Source organism: Lactuca serriola, chromosome 1 (assembly GCF_051521515.1).
Source record: "Lactuca serriola cultivar US96UC23 chromosome 1, Lser_US96UC23_V15, whole genome shotgun sequence".
Taxonomy (NCBI): domain Eukaryota; kingdom Viridiplantae; phylum Streptophyta; class Magnoliopsida; order Asterales; family Asteraceae; genus Lactuca; species Lactuca serriola.
Genome location: NC_136408.1, coordinates 221366184 through 221388510, shown reverse-complemented (window position 1 = coordinate 221388510; position 22327 = coordinate 221366184). Strand labels below are relative to the sequence as shown.

Sequence of the window (22327 nt, the reverse complement as noted above, 5' to 3'; positions counted from 1 at the left end):
AATGCGAGGGTTCCGGGGAAAATGCTCATTTCCTCTCATCTTTCTTGCGTTTTTGCCTCGTTTTCCGTGCACGTGATATCCCGAAGCCCCAGTTTCCATACTCAATCCCCGAAGGTCGTTTGTGCTCCCGAGATTCCCGAGAATCCCAAGAAAATCCGCTTTCTCGAGTCAAAGTTCTGCTCGGTTTTCATCTCGCCTTCTTCGATCTTTCAAGTGAGTTCATACCCCTATAAACTACGCTTTTAAATGTTTGATAAATGCTTTTTATACAATATTAAGGGGGAATGCAAGTAAAACACGTGGTTACTATCGTGTATAACTTAACGATTCACTATATAAACTTTTTATCTAAGTAATCATATGTGATTCATAAACTACTACATGAGTATTCTCGTATGAAATATATATTTTCAATAACACCTTGTCTTGTGGAAATAAAACGTGTTTATATATATATATATATATATATACAAATCAAATGCTCCATTTTTACGTTAGCTATATGTGATCAGTCAAGTCACTTTACGTGTTATACTTTACATAATGAGTGAGCATTATACTAGGGTTTACTATACAAACGAAACACACACTTTGAAAAACTATAATAGGTATAGCTTACGAGAAAATCAGGAACATTTACACACTAGAAACACTATATCAAAGAGATATTTTCTTACACAAGAATAAATGGACATTTTTCATACGTAAATCTGTTTTATACTAAGTTTTGTGAGACATTTCACGTACTTTCGAGTATGCATTTTAAGTCCTGTATTATATACCATAATCCCTTGTAGGGGGAGCGTGATACTTTTGTATAGATCTATACGGGATTGACAATCCCGCACCTAAGTTGTTAGCTACAACTAGGCCGACAGGCCTAGGGTGACAAACGTCATAACTTTCCAACGCTTGAAGAACGTTGATATAGGCATCCTGGTCAAATAGTATGGTTATAAGACTCACATGGAGTATTAAAAACACATTGATTTACGGGGTTTTTCAAATGCCTTAACGATTTACACATAAAACTACTGTTTTAGGCATGAATAGCACTATTGCAATTACAGTTTTGGAACAATCAAACTACCATCTACTATAGTAGAAAATATGGGATTTTCTTGGAACATTTAACATGAACAAACCATTTTCATTCTTTTTCATATAAACATTGTCACTAAATACTTATGAACTCACCAGCTTAAATGCTGACCTACTCTTTCAAAACCACTTGTATTTCTCAGGGATTCAGTAATACAGGTAAACTGGGACTTTTGAAGAAGGGACGTTGTGGCGTTAGTTTAATTTCATTTTAAGCATCATATTGTAATTTTCTTTTGAAACAAGTACCTTTAAACAATGTAAACTTTTAAATTATATATGTGATGGTTGTATTGCTTTCTTTACTATGTATTCAATTGTTTCGATACTACATGAAGTCATCCGCCCTCGAACGATTCCGCCGTTCTGGTTTGGGGGTGTGACACTTACGCCCGACATACGCTTTGTACGCCCAACGTAAGGGCCATATATGCAAACTTTAAAGCATAAAGGACTGAAAAGTAAAATTACCTGATAACAGGTGTTACAAGTTTGTTCCGATGACATAGAAAGAGACTTCATTTGGAACTTCAAATTTTATACCTTTTTTTTTCAAAAATATACCTTTTCAACCATTATAAATACCAACAACAATCTATTTTTATAACACACAACAACCGTTATTTTTTTCACTCAAACACTCTCCTTATTTTGTGGAAAATATAGCTTCTTGCAATTTCCCACTAACCCAAAAACTCCAAAAAAGAAACAAGAAAAATACCCATAACACAATCACTTCAAACCATTTATCACCTACCTTCTTCCAACATCAAATTGATCGCCCTATTTATTCACCTCATAGTTACCATTATCTCGATGCATACTATACTTTATATACTATTCAATCACAACCCCAATTCTAATCTCAATCTCAATCTCAACCCCAATTCTAATTTCAATCTCAAGTGTAATCCCAACGAGAAAAAGAATTCAACCCATTTGTCAATCAACCCGACTCTCAATTCCAATCTCAAACCCAAAACCAAATCCAAACTCACTCTCAACCCGAAACCGAAGCATGAAGAGATCCAACCTCAACCAGAACTCAAGAAAAAAAGAAAGACACTTTATTAGGATTTGACAAGGGATTGGCTCATGCGTGCATGGGTAGATGTTTTAGAAGGTTAGTCGGGAACAACCAATATACGCCAACTTGATTATTTTTTTATATAAATTAATTTTAGTTTATCAAAAGTTAGGAAAAACCAAGGTTCTAAATACCGTAAGGCGTGACTTGGCGGCAATGTCAAGCCTCAAGCTTTTCCGAGTCTTGGCGAGTCACGACGTTTGTAAGACGTGAGTTAAGGCGGCAATTTTCTATATAATTAATATTTTTATTTGTATTTTCAACTATTATTTATTTTTATACACATATATGAGTTAAGACGGCATTTTGGTAAAGCTTGGCAGCAAGTGCAAGCCTTGAAGTCGTGGCGTGCCATGCGTAGAACCTTGGGAAAAACCCATATGCGCCAACTTGGTTATTTTTTATATAAATTAATTTTAGTTTAAAAATAGAATTGCAAAATTGGCAAGAAAAACACCCCCTCTAAATGTCAAAATCTTTCAAACCGTAAACCCTAAAACTGATTCCTCCCTTCAACCCAAGAAAACCATCGCAGGGCATAATTTCAAACGCAATAAGCTTCAAATTCGAGAACAAAGTTCGGGTTTTCTGTATAACTAAAAGGATCATCAAGGTCAGGCAGTCAAGAAATCGATCACGGATAAACAGGAGTTCGAAACTGCAGCGTCGAGGTTAGCCAAATTTTCCCTTTTCGTGATAAACCATCGAGATTTTCATGTACAACTAAAGAGCATCAATGTTAGCCAATTTGTTTCTAATTAAAACCTTAAAAAATCTCGAAATTGGTTCTATACAACTACAGAGCATCAGTTCTATACAGCTACATAGCTCGAATTTGGGGCGCAATATTTTTCCGATAAACAATCTCGAAAAATCTGTACATTTAAACCAAAGTTCCAGTTTCAATAATTTGCTACTTACAAAAATCTGTACAGATACATTAATTCTACACTTCCTCTATTCTGTATCAGATTTTTTTAAGTGCATTTGCAATTATATATGTTGTGTATCTTGATACGATTTTAAAGTGAGTGTACAACTTAATACACAATTGACTATGTGGGAACAAATAAGGCCTATTAATCATTCATTTTTGTGTTAGTAACAGATACTTCCTAAGGGAAAGAGATGACTTGGTGTCCTCATTGTGCAAAAAACAGTGAGACACATCGTGATTATACCACAGGAAGCGTGTAAGTCTTTTTGACACATATTTCTCTTCACTTTCTTTCCATAACTTACACTACAAGGTTTATGCTATAAATCGCCATTTTCATTTCACTCAATGCCCTCATTCTGTTGTTTTACTTTCAGATGTTGTGTTGATTGTGGGAAAGTAGTATCTCAAGATCTATACACAGAAGATGTCACTTTTGTTAAAGATGCAGGAGGAGGGGTAAGTTTTGTGACCTAATTTACAGAAACTTTATACAATTTAACAATTTTAGTATCATGACAATGACTTTTATATATAATTTCAGGCTCATCTTGCAGGAAACCTTGTCAAAATGGGAAGTGCTTGTTCAGAGTCACACAGAAGAACCTTGGAGAAAGGTAAACTACACTATGATTCTATATTGTGTCATAATCCATCCATATTCCATAACAAATTGCAACAATTTTTTTCATTTATTTCAGGGAATGTGATAATATATGAGCTGATAGACAAATATGGGATTAGCAATGTCACACATGCCACCAAATATTATGAGGTTTTTGCTTCAAATTTCAATATATTTCTCACTTGAATCTTTGATATAGATTATTTTTGAGAATTGTGACTTTTGATTACTTTATAAATTGTAGATAGCTGTTGAACGTGGTTTTACAAGAGGGCGTAGAACAAATCAAGTTGCAGCTGCTTGCCTTTATGTTGCCTGTAGGTCAGTGGTTTTTACTTTTTACTTTTTATAATCTTTAAAGCCTAGTTTTTTTTACAAAATGTTAAAATTGCAATGGTTGTTATTATGTTTGATAATAAACAGGGAAAAAGAGAAACCATTTCTGCTTATTGAATTTTCCAGTGAATTGGGTGTTAGTGTGTAAGAGATCATATCATCTTCCTTTCAACTATTTAACATCTGTTAAATCTTATTTCAAATTAATCTGAAGTTGTTGTAAATTATAATTTATCATTTCTTTTTTTTAGGTATGAATTGGGAACTGTTTATTTACTACTTTGCAAGCTATTAAGCCTCCAAGATCATCCTTTTGTTCAAAAACCAGTTGACCCTAGTCTTTTTATGCATAGATACACAAGTGGTAAGACTTAATTCTCATATATTTATCTCAAAAAAATTCCAAGACTTTTATGTTCATGTTTGTAAATTGTAATTATATTATAGGACTAATTAAAGGAGATGGAAGTAAGCAAGTTTTGAACACTGCATTACACCTTGCAGTTAGCATGAAAAGAGACTGGATTCAGGTTTGTTTGTTTATTCTTTTTACCTTTTCTAAAACTTTATTGAATACTATTATTATTTTTATATTTTGTATATTATTATACAGACAGGGAGAAAACCTAGTGGGATATGTGCAGCAGCTATATACGTGTCTTCTGTGTTACATGGCCATAATTTTTCAAGAGCAGATGTTGTACGTATGACTTATATCCAAAACTATGTCAATAGTAAACTTGCATATACAATTAATTACTTTTTTATTTTTTGAGTAAATTACACGAATGGTCCCTATGGTTTTGGGTAATTTGTACGTTTGGTCCCTAACTTATTTTTTTTAACTCGGAAGATCCCTACAGTTTGTTTTTGTTGCGCGTTTGGTCCTTGTCTTACCTAAAAGGTCTATTTTGCCCTTGATTTTTTAAACAAAGTGGGGTATGTAAGGTAAGGAAAGGTGAGTTGGAAGTGGGGTTGGGGTTGGGGTGTGTTTATTTAAATAAAATTAAAAAATCAAGGGAAAAATAGTCTTTTTAGGTAAGACACGGACCAAACGCGCAATAAAAACAAACTGTAGGGACCTTCCGAGTTAAAAAATAGTCATTTCTTTATATACTTGTATTATTTTTCAGGTTAAAACTGTACATATATGTGAAGCAACATTGCAAAAGAGATTGATTGAGTTTGAAAATACAGAAGCTGGGAGTTTATCTGTGAGTTTTCTTGTATCTTCATAATTTGTCATCTTGTAATTTTTTAACTTTTTTTTTTTTTTTTAAAGATTGATGAGTTTACTAATAAAGCAAAGGAGTATGAGAAGGAAATGCAATCATGCAAACAGAGTTCTAATGAGTTAAAGATGCCTGAATTGAATGAAGTTGTTTGTCAACATAAAAGCAATGCAGTTCAATCAGGTTTTGGGCTTTGTAAAGATTGTTATTTGGAGTTTTGTGGTGGACTTTATGGTTCAGAGCCTCCAGCTTTTCAAAGGGCAGAATTGGAAAGATTAGCAAATCAATCTGTGGATGAAAATGATAAAGGCTCTTTAACAGAGCCCCAATGTGCTTGTGAGTTAGTTGTATTTCTGTTTCTTCTTTTTGTTTTCATTTCTGTTTTTGATGATGAGGATGAGGATGAGGATGAGGAGGGCGTTTATGTCTTTTTACACAGACGAGAAAGTTTTTAAATTTCCTTGCTGATGTGTTTCTTTGAGTTAATGATATCAGCTCCCAGCCTTGGAAAAGTGGAGAATGTTGGAGACACTCAAGAGACTTCTGAAAGCCAAAAAGACGATCCTGCCCCTGCTGCTTCTGTTGATGAAACAGATACCCTTTCTGATATTGATGATTCTGAGGTGGCTTGGCTTTTTAAGATTTTTAACATTCAGTATCCTCAATCTAAACCATTTTTTATTTCTTATTTTTACCTGATTTTACATGAAATTTTGCAAGTGTGGTCCATATTTTGAAATTTGAAATCTTCTGAAATTTGTCCTTAAGTTCCATTTCTGTTGTGGATATAGTCCTTGACCTTTGTAAAAAGACTATGTTGCCCTTGTCTAATATCCTTTATATTTTTTATTCACCCCACCAAAAATTATGATTGTGTAATAAAAAAAGGGTTTTATGAAGAAAAGTCCTATTATTTTGGGAAATTTTTTTATGAAGTCCTAAAATTTTTTTGAACAGAAAAGTCCTGATTATTAAACATTTTGCATAAATGAACTAAAAAGTCCTTATTTTTATTTTTTTAACAGGAAATGACAGATTATGTGATTTTCCAAAATAATGGGACTTTTCTGTTCAAATTTCTTTTTTAGGACATTATCAAAATTTTGGGTTTTATGCAGAAAAGTCCCATTATTTTGGGAATATTCTCGATAAGGTCCTAAAAAAAATTTTGAACAGAAAAGTCTCATTATTTTGGGAAAATCACATAATCTGTCATTTCCTTTTAAAACTAAAAAAAAGGACTTTTTCGTTTAGGGAAATTGTCAGAAAAATCCCAATATTTTCGGAAAAGTTTCACTCTAGTCCTAATTTTTTTTTGAACATAAAAGTCCCGATTATTTCATTTTTCTGCATATTGTGTAATAAAAAAAGTTAAAAAAGTCATTTTACCTGGAAGAAACCGGAAATATTTAAAAAAAAACGGACCATACTTGCGATTTTGTGTAAAGCACAGGGACTAATCTTGTAATTTAACCATTTTTGTATGGTGTAGGTGAGCTGCTACCTTAACAATGAGGAAGAAAGCCGGTTTAAGAAGATAATATGGGAACAGATGAACAAAGAGTACATGCAGGTGAAATTCAAAATCAAAACCAATTAATTAAATAATCATATTAAAAATTAAAAAAATAATAATATTAATAATAATGCTTTTTTTTTTTTTTTTTTTTTTTGAAGGAGCAAGCTGCTAAAGAAGCTGCAGCTGCAGCTGCACGTAAGCTTTATACAGGAACTTCAGAGGAAATTCGGGAAGCTCAGGCACTTGCTGCTGCTGCAGCTGAAGCTGTTGCTAGCAAAAGAGAGGTAACTTTTTTTTTTTTTTTTTTTTTAATAAATGGTATTTTTCTAGTAATATTCATGAATTATTGTTTTATATGAAACCAGAAAGACAAAAAAAGACGAGCATTGGAAGCTAAGAATGCTAAGCCTGCCCAATCCGCTGCAGAAGCTGCTAGTCAACTTTTCACCAAGAAGGTTTGTTGTTTTTATATTGATATGTATGAGGGTAATTTTGGAAATAGCAAATAATACTTACATTTCTTTTTACGTATAAATATTGTTGCAGAAGCTAAGTTCAAAAATCAATTATGATGCAATGAACAGTCTCTTTGATGATGAGGTAATCTATTTATTGCTTCTAATTGAAAGTGGCTCATGTTAGCATTTCTCCCTATGTAAAAACTAAAATGAGTTTTTTGTGAAAGTTAGAACATGCATATCACTTAGGCTATGTTTGGCGTACTAGCTGAAAAACTAGCTGTTAGCTGATAAAAAATAACGTTTGGTAAAAATAGCTGAAAAGCTAGCTGAAATATATAAAATTACATAAAAGGACATGTAAGAGTATGTATTTCTATAATTAATTAAGGGGTGTATTTGGAAAATTTTTAAAAAGCTCCTAAAAAAAGCTGGTCTAAGTAGCTTTTCGAAAGGCTAGCTTATAAGCTATTTTTTTGGCTTACCAAACACGACAATATAAAAAAGCTCGAAAAATAAGCTAGCTTATCAGATAGCTATGGCGCGCCAAACACAGCCTTAAGTTAGGTCTTAGTGGCCGTTTGACATTCTTACCTCTTACTGGGTTAAGTCAGATTCAGACTGTTTGATATATGCATCTGTCTAGGTCTTAATGAGGACTTGACTTAATCAAATATCAACAACTATCAAAGATTGTTTTTCTTTTATTTTTTATTTTTTTTATATATAAAAAATTTTGATGTGTTGTTGCAGCCGAGTCCGAAAAAGAACCGTGTTGAGGATGATGATAATGGGAAGGGGGAAGAATTAGGAAAGGGAGATGATGGGGAGGGAGAAGAAGATAATAATGATGAATGGAACTATGAACAAGAAATGAGTGGTTATGAGTATGATTATGATGCCAATGAATATGATGAAGAGTATTGAACTATTGATGAAAACATCATATACTCGAGATATACAAGGTTTTTTTTTTTTTTTTTTTTTTTTTTAAATTATATTTTTTTATAGTCAACATTAACATTGTGTAGAGGCATTTTTGAGGTGTAAATTACGACCATTTTATGGTTTTAGGCTCCGTTTGATAGTTGCTAACTGAAAAAGTGCTGACCGAGAAATGTCAGTTTGAGTAAGAAATTCTGACTGAATAAGAAATCATATTATTTGATTGTACATTTGACTGAACGTACTAACCGATAAAAAATGACAATTTTACCCTTTGTTTTATTTGCAACTTAACATTCATTTGTTCATAACAAAAAAGAAAAATATATATACAACATTCTAACATCAAACGATACAAATTCATCTTTTCTACATAAATAAAAACCGTAAGTACAAAAATAATAGTAGAAACTTCATTTAGCAACGATTTATCACCAACAATCACACGTGTATATGAAAGAAAATTGCAATTCAAAGTGCTAAATGAATGGCTTGAGCTCATCAGGTTGGCACAAAATATAATTTCCATTACCAAAACATCTAACCAGAAGTCACCTCAATTAACTTCTTTGATCCTAAAGAATCTGGTGAAACTTGTTTATTACTTCTATCAGACCTCCTTAAAGGACTTAGCCCCATCTGTTCTTCAACTTTATCTTGTTTCTTCTTGATTGGAGAAGAGCTTGGTGTTGTGTGGTTCTCAATTCGTTTATACCTACGAGCATTAGATGAAGGACTTGCTGTTGCTTGTTTCTTTGATGGTGTTTCTCTGGCCTTCTTAAACCAGATGCATCAGCTGATCCTGAGAGTGAAGCAGAAGATGCATCTTTCTTCTTTGACTTGGTATTTCCATATTCCTTTGCCATTGTGGCATCTACAGATGCACAGATCCATCAACACGATTATAAACAACAAATACAAGCAAAATCCAGTACATGAGTTGCACGAGCAAACATGAAGCTACACATCATAGTAGAAGTATAATCGGTAACCTTTCTCTATGCTTCTAACTATTAGTCTATTAAGAATCCAGTGAGTTTGTAAACAAAATGGTGTGATATTCATCGATTAAAATCCCCAAGATTATATGCAGAATTATAGACAATGCACAACCTAAAAATACAGTACATCAAACATCACCAGGAACAGAAATTAGAACCCATATACATGTTCAACAGATAAATTAGAAATCAGAACCTATTCTCAATCAACTATTATGCATAAATTAGAGAAATCAAAAAAAATCCGAAATCAAAAAGGAACAGAAAAAAAAAAAAAAACGAACAGAAAAGTCAGAAATAAAAAAAGGAACATAAATCAAATCGAAACCCATACCTGATGAAAAAAGGTAGTTGATGGAGATCGTTGATGCTTGGCTATGGAAGCGATGCAAGAAGGAGAAGAATGAGGATGGAGGAGCGCTGGAAAAGAACGGAAGAGAAAGGGTATAGACCGAAAGCGTATTTTTCTTTCTCAGTCAGCTATATTTTTTCTTTTATACGAATCAGATCTTCCCAACCCAGTCAGATGGCTAAATTTGGATTACCAAGCACATTTTACTGACCGAGTCAGCCAAAAACGTCTGACCTCACTCGGTCAGATGTTTATCAAACACGCCTTTAGTTTTTCAATTCGCATAATGTTTTTGAAAAGGATGAAATTTGTTTGGAATCGGAGGTTTTGGTGGGGGTATGAAATTGAACAACAAAAATTGAATACGTTCTTAGATTTTTACTAATTGTAATAATAAAAGCTATTTTGACGGATATTTAATTTAATAATTATAAATAAAAAGATGTTAGTTAAAAATAGAAAGGCGTTTTGTAAGTGAGATAATTTTGAAAAAATATTGTTATTGTACACAACTACAAATAGATGATTCGACAATAGAAAAACTAAGGGTGCGTTTGGTTGTGGAAAATAGTTTTTATTTTCTAAGAAAATGTTTTTAGAAAATAGAGTTTTCATTTTCAATTTTCAATGAAGGTTTTAGAAAACGCGTTTGGTTGAAACCGGGAGAGTTTTCATTTTCCATCTTAGAAATTTGGAAAACTGAAAATTTTCATTTTCTTGTAAAATTTTGAAAAACATAAAGAACCAAACACGTTTTCAAAATTTTCGTTTTTTTTGGAAAATTTTCCTAGAAAACTGGAAAATTTTCTACAACCAAACGCACCCTAATTCGTTACAAACCGGTGTAGATGGTATTACATAAGGTATTACTTGTATACAAACAAATATAAGCTTTAAGATTTTTAGTACTAGCGAAGATTAAGAACAAACCTTATGGATGTCGTTGTTTAATACATTAAGGGATAATGACTTGAGAGGGTAATGAATTCTTAATTTTGTTTACATTTAATCATTTTTTTTATTTACTTCTGAATTATTTGAAAGTGTTTACATTTTACCCTTCTGACCGGTTTACAACCGGTCATAAAAGTAAAATGTGAACAATTTCAATTCAAATAACTCAGAAGTAAATCACACACAGAAAAAAATTAAGTGACTAAATATAAACTAGTTGAAAATTTGTTATATTATCAAGTTATTATCCCTTTTTGTAATCATCCCTTACTTTATTTTGCTTTGTGTTGTGTCTGTAAGGATCACATAAGCATGTTGTAGTTCATTATTTTAATCGTAGTCAATGAGATAAACTTTTAACTAGAGTTTTTTTATTCACGTATAAATGAAACGCTAACCCACAAAGAAGACATAATTAGTAGAGTTTCACAGAGAAATAAAATACACATATACGAGCAATAACACGAGAAATAGATCGAAAATCAAAGGAACATGGTGAGAAGGTACATATAAAACCAATATACAAATAAAAAAGGTAGATACAAATAATAACTAGAAAGAAAAGTATCAACAAAACAAGTTGAAAGTAAAAATAATGAAAACTAGGCAAAATGCACAAACAATGTAAAGACAACTATCACCTAGACTACTCATGTACTATTCTACAACTTTGATCTTATGCATCCACACTCTCTAATCAAAACTCGTGTCCCCGTGAAGAGAAAAATTTCATTCAAATTAACATTGCATTATCTTTATATTCACGCTTCTTTATCATCGCACGATCTACAACGATCGTTTTCACCCTTGGAGTGAAAACCGTTGCCTATGTCCTAAGTATATGTCTAAAACCACCACAAACTTTGTTTCTTCAATTTCTATGTAATTAAAGTCGTTTCTATTGTATTTTTAAGTGTTGTTTCAAGTAACTTACACAATAAATGTATATCACATGATTACTACAACATCCTTACTTTTGTGACCTTCATATTCAGCTTGTGCTCAGGATAATGACTTGAAAGAGTAGCAAACTTTCAATTTTGTTCTCATAAAGGTAAATATGAATAATTTCAAATAATATAGAGGTAAATCAAGCACGAAAAAAAAAATCAGCGACTAAATGTAAATAAAATTGACGTTATTATCTCATATATTTTTTTTTTGAAACGGCAAATCTAACATATTCCTACTCCTAAACTACACCTTAAATCCACCTATGTCCACGACGGGACTTGAACCCTCAACCTCAAGGAAGGAGGGCAACACCGGGTACCGCTGAGCAAGAAGCCCATTGGTTATTATCTCATATATTAAAAGATATAGTTGTATCATCTTGTCTTTATTAGGAAAGGATTTGTGAGAAAATAACTTAATTCTAAAACAATTGTCTTTCTTAAAACGCGGTTTTTATATAAAATATGAATTTGATATATAATGAAAAGGATGGGAGTACATAGATTCGACCTATCAAGAGGTTGTTTATTTACGTTCACCACAAATAAGATTTCAAGAAACCCTTCCTCAAAATTCTACCCAAATCATTTCTACACCTTTTTATTAACATTTCTTTGTAATTTTCTTGTTGTTTTCCTCTAATTCTGTATAAATTTTGAATAAAAGTAGCAAGAATCTGGGTACATTCTTGAATTTGTCTCTCATCCTCTGTTTTCTCTCCAACCCTAAACAAATTCTTGATGGTGAGAGAAGAAGAGAGATTGAGACAAATATTTTCATTAATAGAAGAAAAAGGTATATGTTTTTGGTTTCATGTTCTTCTAAAGGACATCAAATCACACATGCCCTTTTTGTAAGTTCTTGTTGCTTTATTTAATTTTATATTGTAGATCTATGATTGTTTTGATACACATTTCTCTTGTTAATAATGGGGTTTGCAATGTCGTTTCTTAATTTATGATGCTAAATACTCCTTTTATTATGTGTGAAAATTTTCAGGCTTTGATGGATGAAAATCTCTGTTTTTTCAATCGAAAGATTGGGTGAGAATTGAGATCCAGGTTTTGTTTACATTTATGAAATTGATTGAGATATATTGCTTTGGTTTATGCTGAATTGATCAAAGTTAGAAGTCACCATGCATTTTATCTATATGAGATAACATGTAGTGGTTATGATCGGTTTGATACTAAACATAACAAAACTGATTATTAAAGGGTTGTATATATGTTACTCATAAGAATTAAAACATCCTAATTCCATTTCTTTTTATTTAAGCATTGTATTTTCAATTTTTTTTTCATCATGACATTGTACTTCAAAATTTCTACCGAATTTTCTCAAACATTTTTAGTCATAAATTTGTACATATTTTCTCTCATTTATCTTTTACTTCCATTTCCTAAGGGTGCCGGAATTTTCCCAAATATTTTTTAATCATTGTATCATTTATCCATACAACAAGAAAAAAAAACTTGGCCTTAATGAAGAAGACTATGGTAGTTTGCTTTGTAGTTGAATATGCTTAACATGAACAAGATTTTGGCATTCACAAAATTAGCCTAAATCCCATTAAATCGAATCGTAGGTATGCAATCTAGACCTTCAGAAGAGCTTCTTGATAAAGACCAAGGACCTAGTGACAATGGTATCAAGACAAATTTGCATAAGAACAAACATGGTGCTCTAAGCCCACCTCCCAAGATTTCAGATATCGATGCCTTTAGGGAAACAAGGTCTAAGGCAAAGCGATTCTCAACTCCACAACCTGAAAGAGTAGAAAGCAAACAAGATTATAAAGGGAAACCATTAGTTCGTAGAAGCACAATGCTTGACTTGAGGTCTCCTTTGATTTGTAATCCATCTCTCAAACGCTTCAATTCATCGAAGCTTTATGGCAAAAGAATAAGGAAAAGGGTACCCTCGTGGTCGAAGTTATTTGAATGTGTTGGAGGAAGAGTTACTTCCTTGGAGATAGATGATAGTTTTTTGGTTGATCTTTCACAACTTTTTCTAAGGTTTAGATTTGCTCATGGGGCCCATAGTCAAATTTATCGTGGAGTTTACAAGGAGGATGAGGTTGCAGTTAAAATTATTAAAGTGCGAGATGAAGATGAAAATAAAAAACTAGGAATTCGATTAGAGAATCAATTTGTTCGCGAAGTCGCTCTTTTATCTCGTCTCCACCACCAAAATGTCGTTAAGGTATATAAAGTCCAACTTTTTGAATGTTTTCATATTCGGTTTCACTTCTTTTATACGAAATATACAACTACATTTCATATTCAAAACCAAACATACAATAATTTTACTAGAAACGTGTTTGCCAATTGGAACGTAGTTGCATAATTCATATGAATTAGTAAAAGAGTGAAATGTTGTTGCATAAACCAGTAAAATAGTGAAACATTGTTGCATAAATCGGTTAAAAGGTAAAATATTGTTGCATGAATTTTAAAAAGGTGAAATATTGTTGCGTAAGTTGGTAACAACATATATATTGTTGTAGAACCTAAGTAAAAAATGAGATTATTGCATGAATCTAAGGAAAAAATGAAACATTGTTTCATAAAAGTGTAAAAATAAGTTAAACATTATCACATATATAGATATGCAATCAAAAGGAGTCACTCATGAGATAATTGATTCTCATGAGTTACAATGTTGCATATTTTATTCCTAGCTAGAATGCAAGCCCGGTCCAAACGTATATGGGGCCCGGGGCAAAAAGAAAAAAAATGCCCCTTATAAACAAATATAATAAATATTAAAAAAATATAATTAATTCTTCACTATAAACATGTTCAATTAGCAATAACAAATAAACCAAATTGTTTATCTTTTGATCTAGTTTGAGTATATGAACCAACTTTAGGCCCTAAAATCATTTAGGTAATATTTTATATATATATATATATATATATATATATATATATTACATAGCCCATAAATTTTGGGCCCTCAGAGGAGACGTGGGCCCTGGGCGGTCGCCCGGGTTGCCCTCCGTCTGGACCGACCCTGCTAGAATGAGTTTTATCTGAAAAACCACTTTGTTGTATAAATTGGGAATAAGAAAGTGAAACGTGGTTGCATGCATACATGCACGCTTGATCCTACCATACGGAACAAACCGAATTGAACAACAAATTTTATGGAACTACGAGAACATGGCAAAAACACGTGGATTTTGAAGTTTCCATGCTTTCTCATGCATTTGCTATGTTCCATAAATTAATAAGGATCAAATATTCTTGAATCTATTCTACATCAAATTTTACATTTTGCCCACCATTGAGTGGCTATTATTCAGTTCGAATCATGTTGTTTCCTTTTGGTGATGATAGTTTGTAGCCGCATGTAAAAAACCACCGGTTTTCTTTATTATCACCGAGTATCTTTCAAAGGGTTCCTTGAGGGGATACTTGCATAATCTCCAGGACAAAACCATAAAAGACAAAGAGATTCTTTCTTTCGAAAAGATTATCAAGATGGCTTTAGACATTGCTCGTGGAATGGAGTATGTTCATTCACAAGGGATTATTCATAGGGATTTGAAGCCTGAAAACATACTCCTCACACAAGATTTTCAATTGAAAATTGCCGATTTTGGGATAGGTTGTGAGGAGGGGCATTGTGAAGTGGTAGTGGATGATCCAGGAACTTATCGTTGGATGGCTCCTGAGATGATTAAAAAGAAGCCGTATAATCGAAAGGTAGATGTGTATGGATTTGGACTCATTTTATGGGAGATGGTGGCTGGGGCTCTACCTTATAAAGACATGACCCCGATTCAAGCGGCATTTGCTGTCGTGCATAAGGTATCCTTTACATTGTGGTAATTATGTTCTAAATTTACTTGAGCATAATATGTTCTTGATGTTGAAATTTGAAAACACAAAATAATTCATATTAAGGGGGTGTTTGGAGGTGCGATTTCAATCGCAGTTAAGAAAATGTCTTTGAGTTTTGGATGAAATACTAAAAGCATAATACATTTTCATAATTTTATTATTTTAGTCACTTAACGGTTTTCCATAATAATCATACTGTTATATTTTTTTCGACAAGGTTAGCCGATTTTTAACAATGTCAAATATAGAAATACACAATGTAATTTCAAAATTTTATAAATTTAGTAATTGAACTAATTTTTTGTATGATTATTAGAATAATAGTTGAGTGAAATGATTTTTTGTATTTTGGGAAATATTGATTTATTACAAAGTGAAAAGAATATATTTAGGGGTGTTTGAGAGTGCTTTTTAATCTCATGATTTTGAGAAAAGTTAATTTTTTGGAAAAGAAGTTAAAAAATGTTTGGATTAGTTTTTACGTTGGAAAAACCTAAAATAGTTAACCTTGTTATATAACATAATATGGGAAAAGCTAAAATAGTTATGGTGGGAAATTTTAAAATATGCTTGAATTAGCTTTTATAGTACTGGAAAAACTAAAATAGTTAAACGGTTAAATTCATAAAATGTAACATAACAAGTATATCAAGAGTTTGTTTTTGTACGAATGGTCCTTACGTGATACTTTATAAGTGATGGTTTTGTTCCTAAATAGTACTCATAAAAAGCAGAATTGTAATTGTTTTTTTGTGAAATACTCAAAATATTTATTATAGTTTCTTTAAAGTACTATATCTGTTTAAACACATGTCCAAACACCCCTACTTTTGAATCAACAAGAGTGTATGTTTGAAGTTTAAAAACATCGGAAACACATTAGATGGAAGGGAGGCTCATGCAGTATAGATTTAGGCAAGATACATAAAAGATTTGTGTTTAACATTGTTTGATTTAGCCCTTTAATAATTCTTTTTAGAAATAAAACCATTATACTTCTTTTTATCCTTATCAATAACATTCTTCCGGTTACTTGGTTTTTGTATGAGAACAAAATAAAGAAAATAAGAAAAACACACGTACACACATCACTTATTAATTTATCCATTGAACTATTAATTTTTTTAATCGATTCAATCATGAAATATCATTATAAGAATCATCCAAAATCATCGGTTCAATGACTATATCAATAAAACGGTGAAAATAAGTTATGCTTTTAAAACTGGATATTTAGGAAACATTGTTTTTTAGATGGTAAAGATAAGTATTATTACAGAAAATAATTAACCGGTTAAATCGAAAAAATGGTGAAAAAATCCAGCATTTTCCCTATAAATTATGTTATCTTGAAATCTTTTTTGGGATTAATGCAGAAATTACGACCATCTATTCCGACCACCTGTCCTCTGGCATTGAGAACTTTAATCGAACTATGTTGGTCTTCGAATCCACAAAATAGGCCCAACTTTTCCTTGGTCGTGAAGATTTTACAAGAGTTTGAAATTTCACTCACTCGTGATGGAAACATGGATGGTTTACAATGCCCAAATAGTTCAGATCAAAGAAAGAGTCATCCAGATCAAAGAAAGAGTCATCCTCAATTGATGCAAAATCATGATTCTTATCATCGACATATGAACTCACCCATTCCTAAACCAAGGTTCTCATGAAGCTTCTCGTTTCTTCGTCTTTTTATTTGGAGAAGCGAGCAATATGTTTTTACATTTTTATTAGGTTATTATTTTGCACAGTAAGATGCTGATAGGACTAATTTATCTTGAATAGAGGTTATTCAAGTATCAAAGTGTATATGGCCGCCCCTATCGTTGCCCACCGCCGCCGCCACCACCACCACCGCCAATATATGAGTATTGCTCTAATTCTAGTTGTGGAAATGTATATTGGTCTTTATTATGTTTGAAATGTTGATTTGGTATGCCATTTGTTGCATGTCTAAAGTTGGTTCTTCTTGTTGATCCTTGGTGTTAGCGGATCTTTATATTGTATTTATATTATTAGTGTAGCCCATATTATGTTGTATAATTGGCCAAAGGCCCGTCTGATGTATTTTGTTATAAATATGTTTTAATGAAAGACAATACGTTTTCATGGGAAATTATTGGATTAACATGGTATCAACCTAAACCCTAGTTGATCTATCTATTGAAGTCTCCTGTTTCTTTTCCCTCTCGTCGTCGTGCTTTTGGCATGCCTTCATATTCTCTTTAATAATGTCAGGCGATTTATCTAAACCTTCTTTTACAATCAACATTAAGAATTATGTTCCTCTAGTTCTGTACCTTAATCGTATGAATTATGTAACTACCCATAGAATAAGAATCCCCTATATATAAGGATAAATACAAATAACACAACTACATAATATGTAGATAAAATAGGAATGTATATTCAACAATCCTAATTAAATACCAAAGGGCTTCTAGCCTAGCGGTATCCGGTGTTGCCTTCCCTCCTTGAGGTCGAGGGTTCAAGTCCCGTGAGGGACTTAGGTGGAGAATTAGGAGTAGTGTAGGAGTAGATTAGATTTGCCGTTCCAAAGAAAACAATCCTAATTAAATATATATGTGACAACCCGTAATCTCCTTTAATAAAACTCTAATCTACAAGTATGTTTATTTGATATATATATATATATATATATATATATATATATATATATATATATATATATATATATATATATATATATATATATATATATATACAAATACATGTGGAAAATCATGGTGAAGTAAGGTACTAAAGGCTAAACACTTAACATAAAATCACACTTGATTAAGTCTAACTTACACGAGTTCAAAGTTAAGGGGGCTACTTGAGTTAATTCAAAGTTTAATTCATCAAAACAACTCCTAAATAGAGTTTACGACCAATAATACACTCCTAAGGAGTGTTATGGACAAAAGCCACTCTACATTGGAGTTCATAGCCCAAAGTCAAAGGAACATTGAGTTCACGGTCTAAAAGTAATCCAAGGAAGGGTTTACGACATAGTCAAAATGAAAGCATGTGTTCACGACCAAGCTCAACCGTGAATATCCCCTTAATGGGTTGAAATACCATTTCAAGTCCATTAATGGACCGTAAACACCCATGGCCCAATGCCAATTCAACCGTAAACACCCCTTATATATGTGTTTACAATCTGAATCAATTCACTTCTCATTTTTCAACCGTGAACCACCCCAAAACACTCTCAATCTTAAAGTGTGAACAGTTCATTTTTCTCTCAATCTTCAAGTGTTTACGCCCCTATTCCTTTAAAACTTCATAATTTCCATCAAGAACATTCAAAGTCATCTTCAAATCTTCAAATGGCCTTCAAATCTTCATAAATTCATATGATCTGACCGTGAACTCATTCCCTCCAACCGTAAACCCTTATTTTCATCCAAAACTCCAATTTCCACAATTCCAAACATTTCCAATTAATTTCCAAATTAATTGTAAGTATTCCCTATAATTAAATTATTATTAACACATTCGCTCGTACAACAACAACTCGAGGATCATCTCTACCGCTTCGCTACCCCAAACTCAAACGTACATATAAGGTGAGTTCATACCCCTACAATTTAAACGCTTTTAATATATATATATATATATATATATATATATATATATATATATATATATATATATATATATATTGGGGGGGGGGGGGGGGGAGGGGGAGAATACAAGTAAAATACAAGGACTGTTGTGTTCACACAAATATTTTTAGATATTTTAAAAACCTTTGCAATTGTTACAAATTGAGCCTTCGCTACACTTCCTAAAAATATTTTATATATTTAAACCATTTTGTAATATGTCAAGCATAAGGGTAATTACTTATACAATTAAACTGAGAATGTTTTTATTTCACTACGAAACGTATTTTTAAACTATAGTCGGTATAGTTGGGATTCATTGCACTATTTTACTAAGTACAATACACTAAACAAGGACTTACAATCAAAAACTATAATAGGTATAGTTTGGGAAGCGCTACTCTATTTCACTACTACAAGGATACACTACTAAAATGATTATTTAAGTATAATTATTTTACACTACAAGGTAATACATACAGTTTCAATTACAAGAGAACACTATAACACTACACGTAAACTAGTTAATACAGGGTTGTGAGGCACTACTTCGGGTACCCACCAAGGTACATGTTCAAGTCCTATAAATTATAACCAGAGTATCCCGTACAGATAGCGTGAGGTTTGTGTATAGATCTATATGAGACTGACAATCCCACACCCAAACTGCTAGCTACAGTTAGACAGGCATGCCTGTGGGTGACAAATTTCATATTACAAACGCCTAAAGAACGTCGTAGAGGCCACTAGGTCATATTAACATGGTTATATGAAACTCACAACGGTATAACTAAAACAGTTGCTTACGGGATTAACACTACTTCAATGATTTTATTTTCATTAATAAAATTATGGTACACTACTTTACTCTACAATTGGTAAATACCCAGTTTTCATACTAAGGTTTTATACAGACATTATTACAGTACACTACTTTCACTACAACTGGTGGTATCCAGGAATACATACAAGGATTTTGCATACAAATACATATACAATACGCTATTTTCTAAGACAAAGTATCCTAATACAGTATATAAATACAAGAAACATACATGACAACACTACTTTTACTATAGAAATATTAGATTTTCTTGAGAAACATACTAGTATATTCAAAGTACAAAGACAAGTTTTCCAGCATTACAACATACTTATGAACTCACCAACTTAAATGTTGATACACTTTCAAAATCACTTGTATTCTCAGGGAACCGATAAGACAGGTACACCAACATGATTTTGAGAAGACGGAGCTTTCTAGTCATGTCTTTATACTTTTGTTATGCATTTTGATGTCATACAAACTATGTATTGAACATATGTAAATACTCCACTTTATCAATGTAGTTGTTGTGTTTGCTTTGATTATTATTATACAATTGTTGTGATACTATACATGACGTCCTCCGCCCCCGAACGTTTCCGTTGTTCCGATTTGGGGGTGTGATAGATTGGTATCAGAGCATTGTTTATAGTGAACTAAGTATATCAAAACTTACATGGTATACAACTATAAACACTAAGGGGCCGAAGCGCTCTGAACTAAAAGTATACTTTTAAAATCTAAGTATTTTATAAGAAGTATACAAACACTACATATATACCCGAAGCAGTATCACAAGAAGAACAAAACAAAAGTATTTAGATGTTGGACGCTACGGTCAAACCTGGGTAGTTATGTAATCATATCTGCAATAAATATAGCCTGATCAACTACATTTATTTGAGATACGACCAACATGTGTTTGGGAGTGATAGTGGTGTTGCAGCAACTCTAAAACTTTCCCAATTCCATACTAAAGGGAACAATAGAACAAAACATACAAACTAAAATGCTATAGGAGTATTTTATAGCACTACGATACTAGAGCCAAACACATTGTACATATTTCATTCCAAGTGTTGCTATAAATCTCATTGCGATTGTTTACTTGTATTAAGTAGACTTTCACTGTAAATCGCTTGATAGAACACTATAACTATCAGGATAAGATATACATTGTTCAGTATCACCTGATTCCTGACCACTATAGAGGACTAATCTTCGTTTTTCTCTTAAATTATTCTAGAGAAAGATGCCTCCTATCACAACCAACAAACTAGGGTTATATTTTTCTATCCTTGTACAAGATAATTTCTTAGTGCAACCTTGTAACCCTACCTTTGTGACTTAAATCAAACTTCAACACTATACAAGCTACACATCCAAGAATCGTAATTCAAGTCGAAAATTCTTCGTGTAACCCAAGAACTTAAACCGATAAGCAAAGATTACTCAACTTTGGGCCTTGGTCTAAGTTTTCTCTCCCTAAATCCCCTACTTAGGCCAAGCCTTCCTTATTGGGCCCTATTGGGCCGATAACCTCTCATTGGGCCCTAATGGGCCGAAAAGTTTTAGTAAACATTATTTTGAACCAAAAACTCCTAGTAAGCCTTTCATTGGGCCGGAAATCCCTAATGGGCCAATAAAATATCAACTACACTTAAATCCAAGCCCAATATTCCTTTCTTTCTTTCCCTCTCCTATTCTCGACCCTATTTAAAAAAAAGAAAAAAAGATGAAATATGGCAATGGTTAATGAAGTGACACCTCACTAATGCATGTAGGTAATCCATGCAATTTACCCATCAAACATCTAGGCCATTAAGGGACTTACCTTGTAACAACCCAAAATACAACCCAATTTTTTTTGTTTAAATAGTACTAAAGTTACCAATCATTCATAATATATAATGAAACCGTACGTAAAAAATCCCAAAAAGTTATAATAGATGTGTCATAACAAAAGAACTGTATCAACATATCATAGTATCTGAAATAAACTCCCAGGATAAAAGCTGAAGTTGTAGTGTGTGCAATGCCATCATCCAGAGCTCTTCCCTTTGCTTGCGGAAGTACCTGAAACCAAAACTGAAACTGTAAGCACAAAGCTTAGTGAGCTCTCCCAAACTACCATATACCATACAATAACATGTAAAGCACATATTGGGCCCTACCCACTGCATCGGACCGAAGTCCGGAAACTAACTAGGGCCTTGCCCTCTGCATCAGACTGAAGTCCGGAAACTAACCAGGACCTTGCCCTCTGTATCGAAACGAAGTCCGGAAACTGCATCAGACCAAAGTCCGGAATTAACTGGGACCTTGTCCCCTACATCAGACCGAATTCCGGAACTATCTGCATTGGACCAAAGTTCGGAACTGACTGCACATAACATAGCATAAACATATCAACTAGCATGAACACATATACTGCATACTGCATCAGACCAGGGTCTGGAACACATAACACAAACATACTTGAATCACAAAGACATCAAGCACACTACTACTGCATCGGACCGAAGTCCGGAA

General features: G+C 32.7%; 2 protein-coding genes across 4 annotated transcripts; both read left to right on the top strand.

Annotated features, from left to right (window-relative positions):
- Positions 1–2636: 2636 nt before the first annotated feature.
- On the top strand, positions 2637–8468 carry LOC145049532 (transcription factor IIIB 60 kDa subunit-like). Of its 3 annotated transcripts, none has more exons than XM_078997920.1 (18): positions 2637–2859; positions 3297–3381; positions 3503–3584; positions 3670–3742; positions 3827–3900; positions 3995–4071; positions 4174–4230; positions 4338–4450; positions 4534–4616; positions 4700–4786; positions 5220–5300; positions 5369–5654; positions 5814–5941; positions 6811–6891; positions 6996–7121; positions 7203–7292; positions 7384–7437; positions 8049–8468. In XM_078997920.1, the coding sequence occupies exons 2-18, from the start codon at positions 3317–3319 to the stop codon at positions 8220–8222; spliced, it is 1731 nt and encodes a 576-aa protein (XP_078854046.1). In that variant the 5' UTR covers positions 2637–2859; positions 3297–3316; the 3' UTR covers positions 8223–8468. The 3 variants fall into 3 exon arrangements, with proteins under 3 accessions (XP_078854046.1, XP_078854050.1, XP_078854054.1); XM_078997924.1 differs by having other exon boundaries at positions 3291–3381; XM_078997928.1 differs by lacking the exon at positions 2637–2859 and having other exon boundaries at positions 3366–3381; positions 3683–3742.
- A 3623-nt stretch (positions 8469–12091) lies between these two features.
- Positions 12092–17462, top strand: LOC145072586 (serine/threonine/tyrosine-protein kinase HT1-like). The gene is made up of 5 exons (XM_079019032.1): positions 12092–12354; positions 12501–12544; positions 13090–13706; positions 14846–15319; positions 16729–17462. Exons 2-5 carry the CDS (start codon positions 12511–12513, stop codon positions 17023–17025), a joined length of 1422 nt encoding a protein of 473 aa, XP_078875158.1. The 5' UTR covers positions 12092–12354; positions 12501–12510; the 3' UTR covers positions 17026–17462.
- The last annotated feature ends 4865 nt before the right edge of the window (positions 17463–22327 follow it).

Bases quoted from the DNA above. Each gene is read 5' to 3' on its own strand.
- LOC145072586 (XM_079019032.1), top strand. From the start codon at position 12,511: ATGAAAATCTCTGTTTTTTCAATCGAAAGATTGG. The intron at 12,545-13,089 runs GTGAGAATTGAG...ATCGAATCGTAG, and splicing joins TTTTTCAATCGAAAGATTGG to GTATGCAATCTAGACCTTCA. The intron at 13,707-14,845 runs GTATATAAAGTC...TGGTGATGATAG, and splicing joins ACCACCAAAATGTCGTTAAG to TTTGTAGCCGCATGTAAAAA.
- LOC145049532 (XM_078997920.1), top strand. From the start codon at position 3,317: ATGACTTGGTGTCCTCATTGTGCAAAAAACAGTGAGACACATCGTGAT. The intron at 3,901-3,994 runs GTTTTTGCTTCA...TATAAATTGTAG, and splicing joins ATGCCACCAAATATTATGAG to ATAGCTGTTGAACGTGGTTT. The intron at 4,072-4,173 runs GTCAGTGGTTTT...GATAATAAACAG, and splicing joins TGCCTTTATGTTGCCTGTAG to GGAAAAAGAGAAACCATTTC.